The sequence below is a fragment of the Capricornis sumatraensis genome, chromosome X (assembly GCF_032405125.1).
Source record: "Capricornis sumatraensis isolate serow.1 chromosome X, serow.2, whole genome shotgun sequence".
Lineage (NCBI taxonomy): Eukaryota > Metazoa > Chordata > Mammalia > Artiodactyla > Bovidae > Capricornis > Capricornis sumatraensis.
The window spans coordinates 113,776,246-113,782,012 of record NC_091092.1 but is presented as its reverse complement, the minus strand read 5'-3'; the positions used below and the strand labels follow the sequence as shown (position 1 = coordinate 113,782,012).

At 52.4% G+C, this 5,767-nt stretch overlaps 1 protein-coding gene and 1 pseudogene across 1 annotated transcript; both read left to right on the top strand.

The window, feature by feature from the left end:
* Positions 1–1,045: 1,045 nt before the first annotated feature.
* LOC138071859 (melanoma-associated antigen B3-like) lies at positions 1,046–2,095 on the top strand. Its single transcript, XM_068963245.1, has one exon. The coding sequence runs from the start codon at positions 1,046–1,048 to the stop codon at positions 2,093–2,095; it is 1,050 nt and encodes a 349-aa protein (XP_068819346.1).
* A 1,579-nt stretch (positions 2,096–3,674) lies between these two features.
* LOC138071487 (polyhomeotic-like protein 2 pseudogene) lies at positions 3,675–4,746 on the top strand (annotated as a pseudogene).
* Positions 4,747–5,767: the final 1,021 nt, after the last annotated feature.

Sequence of the window (5,767 nt, the reverse complement as noted above, 5' to 3'; positions counted from 1 at the left end):
CCCCTCCAGGGACTTGGGGAATTCAGGACTTTGCTCTGAGGCTGAATTACCCAGGTTATTGGTCGGAGGAGTCCTGAGTTCTACCCAGACCGGAACGAGGTCTAAGGTGAACACCAACTCTAAATGTAAGTTGTCGTTAATTTTGGCTCTTTTCCAATTGGAAACCTAGTGTATCTGTGAAGCTGGTGAGTCTTCTCACTTTTGTCTGGAGAGTTCAGAGATGTAAGGATGTTAGAATATGTCAATGGCCTCAATTCTGCCAAGGGAAGAGGCCCAGGGCTTCAGAGGAGTCAGCGAGAGGACCCTGAAAGAACAATGTTGATTGCACTCACCCTCCAACAGGGAAAACAATAGACAGCACCACCTCACATCCCCCACCTGCCACACAGCACTGAGAAGCCCAGGCATGGAAGTCAGGTGTAGGGGAACCCAGGGCAGCAGACACGGGTGTCCCAGGCTCTACCTAGAGCCAAGGAAAGACCCTGAAAGGGGACAGAAAACCCCAGTGAGCCCAGGACAGAGTTCCCTAGAGCTGACTGCTGTGGGTGCCCCCTGCCAGGGACACTGGGCTGAGGTACCTCTTCACTTCTTCAGGTATCACAGGAAGATGAGGACCAGGCTTTGGGGTAGAACCTTAGAGGATAGGCAAAGAGTATAGGGCCCAGGCCATGTCAAAAGTTGATACAATTGTCCTGAATATGAACCAAGAGGACCCCCACCCTCAAGAATGGAGGGGGTTGTCCTCAAGGAATGGACTGGCCCACTGCTCCACTCAGTGCCAGGAAGCAGATGGCACGGATGGCAGGCTGCAGCCTGAGTCTCAATTATTTTGACAGAGTTCTTAAGAGGACAGGGTGACCAGATCAGGAGTCCTCTGGGTTTGTAGAGCAGTGCCCACATGGAAACCTGCAGAGTGGGCCTTCTTAAAGGCCAAGTGGTGCCTCCCTGCCACAAGCGCTCACACCCTTTCACCCTCTCTCCTCTCTGCCCAGATCACGTGCTGTTCTACCTGCACTCCTGCCTGTTGTCCCTGACGACAGCCACCATGCCTCGGGGTAAGAAGGGTAAGCTCCACACCTGTGACAAACGCCGCCAGGCTCAGCATGGCACCCAGGATCTGAGGGGCGCTCAGGTCACTGCCACCACGATGGAAGCACTCTCCTCTTCCTCCAATCCTGGTCCCGGGGTTGATGCTAAGGGAAAGTCCGGTGCTAGGTCTGGTAACCATCTCAAGCGTCCTCGGGGGACCCTGACCACCACCCCTGTGCCTGCAAGTGTTTCTCCCACAAGATCATCCAAAAGACCCCTTGGGGAAATTGGGAAAACACACAATTCCTCTCAGGCCCCTGTTTCCAATGTGCGGTCTGGAAAACACTCACTAACCAGGCCGACGAGTCTGTTGGTACAGTTCCTGTTATGCATGTATAAGACGAGAAAGCCCATTAGGAAAGTGAATATGCTGAAGATTATTGATAAAAAGTACCACAATCGATTCCTCAGGATCCTCAAAAGAGCTTCTGACAGCATGGAGGTGGTATTTGGTATTGACGTGAAGAAAGACAACACTGCCAAGCATTCTTATGTCCTTGTCAGCAAGATGAGTCTCCCCCGCAATGGGATCGTGCACCGTGGCAGGGGTTTTCCCAAGACCGGTCTCCTGATGAATCTCCTGGGTGTGATCTTCATGAAGGGCAACTGTGCCACAGAGGAATACATCTGGGATTTCCTGAGTAAGATGAATATCCATGCTGGGAAGAGGCACTTCATATTTGGGGAGCCCAAGAAGCTCATCACCCAAGATTTGGTGCAGCTGAAGTATTTGGAATATTGGCAAGTGCCGGGCAGCGATCCAGCATGCTATGAGTTCCTGTGGGGTCTGAGAGCACACGCTGAAACAAGCAAGATGAGAGTCCTGGAGTTCCTGGCCAGGATTTACCGTTTGGATCCCAGTGCCTTCCACTTTTGGTATGAAGAGGCTTTGAAAGATGAGGAAGAGAGGGCCCAAGCCAACGGATGTCCCAGTGTTCCTCCAGCAGTTCCTTCCACACCTAGTGAAGCTGAGGCAAATTCTGCACTTTGTGGCTCAAGAGAGTAGTCAGTGTTCCAAGAAGTATAGGACTGGACGTCACCGAGGGTTCACAGTGTAAAATACCTTGGTGTTCCTGTTCTGTATGGGGAATAGAGAGATAAACCTGTGTTTTTAAGTTCTCTACTTTTCTAATGTTGCTCCTAAATGAAAGCTTATGTAGCTTATAATCTAAGTGTATGAATGACATCAATCACACTTTTATTGGTCTTAAGGATAAGAGTTTTTCTGTTGTGTAAAGCAATTGGGGAAGCTTCCATCTTATTTAGTAAGCCAGTTCAAGACAAAATGGCATTGTAATATGTTATTTCCTTGAAAATATGAAAAAGTTAAGCAGTAAAATATGTGGGATCAAGAAACATAGGAAAAGTAAGATGGTCAGTATTTGGATTCCTCATGCCTTGTACTCTGTGTTTTACAAAATTATGAACAACAGTATATACTTGGTTAATTCAAAATGTAGAATTAAATTCTAATAATTTCAACCTCATGCTCACAGGCTCATTTATTCCCCATACATGAACTGAGCCTCTGCTCATAGTAGGTTCCATGCTAGTACTTGGAGAGCTGAGAAAAAGATCTAGCCACTGACCATAAAATTATAGAGTCGGGAGGCAGCTGTCATGTAGAGGAAATGGTGACATGACAGCAGTCAAATGTGAATTCCCTGATGCAAGGTAGTGGTGGGCCTTGGGAAAATGGAAGTCCTTCAGTGGGAAGAAATTATAAGTTGCGTGCATGGCGGGCTGGATGAGGCTGCGGTAATCGTGACCAGGGACCAGGTTCTCACGTGGTGGGCTGCCTAGTTTAAAGACAAAGCCTGGGATGGGGAACTGCCCTTAACAGTTACAGGCACGCTTCACTCTGTTGCACTTTGCTTTATTGCATTCACAGGTACTGCTTTTCGTTTCTTTTTTCTTTTTCCTTTTTCTTTACCAAATTGAAGGTTTGTGTTAGTCAACCTTGCTTCCAGCGTGTTTTGGCTCCATCTTTCCAACACCGTTTGCTCACTTCATGTCTGTGTGTCACATTTTGATAACTCTTGCAATGTTCACACCCTCAGTGGCAAAAATGATGGCCTCAGTGAAGGCTCAGATAATGGTTAGCAATTTTTTTAGCAAAGAGGTGTTTTTATTTAAGATATCTATATTGTTCTGAGGCATAAAGCTATCGCCCACTTAATAGCCTACAGTATAGTGTAGACATAAATTTTATGAAAGCATTGGGAAACCAAAAATTTCTTGTGACTCAATTGTGATATTGACTGTCCTTCAGGGGTTGGGAACCAAACTTGCAGTATTTTCTGAGTCTGCCTGTCCTTTGGGATTGTGAGTAAATCAGACAGAAATCGTGTGAACCTGGCATGGAATGTATCCTGTAGCTCTTGTTCCGGTGCAGGCAAGCAATGTGCAGATTAGATGTTTTATTCACGTTGCCTTCTATCCACAGAGTTTCTGAGAAATCAGGGTGAGGTCTCCGCGGCGGCTGCAGCCCTAAAGCGCCTGCTGCTGTCCGCACTCCGGCCTCGCGCCCCTGCCGCCCTTTGTGGACTCCAACTCGGCCGGTGCGGTCGGATGCGCCGCGGTCGGATGCGCCGCGGTAGCCCCGGGCCCGGGCTTGGAGGCTCCTGGCGGAGAGGAAGCGGTCCGCCCAGGCCGGGACCCCGCGCAAGGCGACGGCCGGCCGAGAGGTTGCCTAGGCCCCGCCCGGCCAGGCCCAGCCGAGCCCCGGACAGAGACAGGGCAGGGCATTGTTCATGCACTGACCGACCTCAGCAGCCCCGGCATGACCTCAGAGAACGGAAACTCTGCCTCCAGCATCACCGGCACTGCCCCCCAAGAATGGTGGGACGCTCGTCCCTGCTGTGGGGGAATCTCAAGAAGTACGCACAGAGGTTCTTGCCTGAGAAACTTCCGCCTCAGGACCATACCACCACCACTGACTCGGGGAGGGAGGAGCCCTATCTGCAAGAATCCAAAGAGGAGGGTACTCCCCTCAAACTCAAGTGTGAGCTCTGTGGCCGTGTGGACTTCGCCTACAAGTTCAAGCGTTACAAGCGCTTCTGTTCCATGGCTTGTGCAAAAAGGTACAACGTGGGGTGCAACAAATGAGTGGGGCTTTTCCACTCAGACCAGAGCAAGCTGCAGAAGGCGGAAGCCACGATCCACAACCGCTGTCGGGCCAGCAAAGCCAGTCTGCCGACACTTACCAAGGATACCAAGAAGCAGCCAACAGGCACCGTACCCCTTTCAGTTACCGCTGCCCTGCAGCTAACACACAGCCAGGAAGACTCCAGCTGTTGCTCAGATAACTCAAGCGATGAGGACCCCTTGTCCCTCATCTCAGCCAGCTTGTCCACCTCCCACCGGAGACAAGGCCCGTGGGACCTGGAGCTCCCTGACACGCACATGCAGGACCTGGTGGGCATGGGACACTACTTCCTGCCAAGTGAGCCCACCAAGTGGAACGTGGATGATGTCTACGAATTCATCCGCTCTCTGCCAGGCTGCCAGGAAATCGCAGAAGAGTTCCGTGCCCAGGAGATTGACGGGCAAGCTCTGCTGCTGCTCAAGGAGGACCACCTGATGAGTGCCATGAACATCAAGCTGGGGCCCGCCCTCAAGATCTACGCATGTATCAGCATGCTCAAGGACTCCTAGGGGTGGCCGGGCGCCAGGGCTCCTCCTCCTGACCGAGCAGAGCCGGCGGACACTCCTGGGGGCCAAGAGCAGGGCCGGTCAAGGGAAGGGCCCCCGCTGTGGGGCATGGCTGGGGAGGAGGTCTCGGGACCTCCTTGGTGGCTCTCAGGGGCCTTTCTTTCTGTGGGAGGGGCAGAGAGGTAGGTGGCACAGAAGATGGGGCTTTATGCTTGTAAATATTGATAGCACTGGCTTCCTCCAAAGTCCCACGACTCTAGCCCCGCTTCTCTTCCCCTCTTTCTGTCCCTCATTTTCCAGGGGGTATGTGGTCAGGGCTCCCAGCCTGAGTTGGGTCACTTCCCAGGGCACCCATCGGGCCCTCACCTGCCTTCCTCCTCTTCTTTATCAGGGCCCAGCTCGCTCTTCCGTTGCCAGATTCTCCCACTTCAGCCTGTTACTGAAGCCGCCAGAAGGGTTCTCCCCCCTCACCCCTGCAGGTGGAGGGAGAGAAGCTGGGCCTGGTTTGGCCACACCTGCTGGTACAGATGCCTTAACGCTGTGTGTGTGACTGTGACTGTGTGTAAGCCTGGACTGACTGACGGGCGGAGAGCACCCCCCTGGCATCTCCAGGTGTTTTGTAGCAAACAGCCACTTAGTGCTTTGTCCTGGACTCCACTCAGCCTCGGGATGGGGAATAGGAAAAAGGGCTGCCTCGGTGCAGAGGCAGGATCAGAAAGCGATGCAGCTTAGCAGGAGATTTTCCTTTCCAGATTGTCGTGGTGTCTCTACAGCCCTTTCCTGCACTGTGACGCCCCTCGCCTCGACTGCCCTGCTGTGTCACAGACAGCATTAAGGAAGCTGCCAGTGGGCTGGGCCAAGCTGTGCCTCCTGGTCTTGCCTGTCCACCCACCCTGAGAGCCCAGTGGTGGGGCCCAGAGAGCATCCAAGGGCAGAAGAGCTGGAGTGACCGCTGAGGTGAAAAAGGCAGCCTTTGGCCTCGGCTCCCACACTTCTTTGTCTCTGGAACTTGCTGGCAACAGTG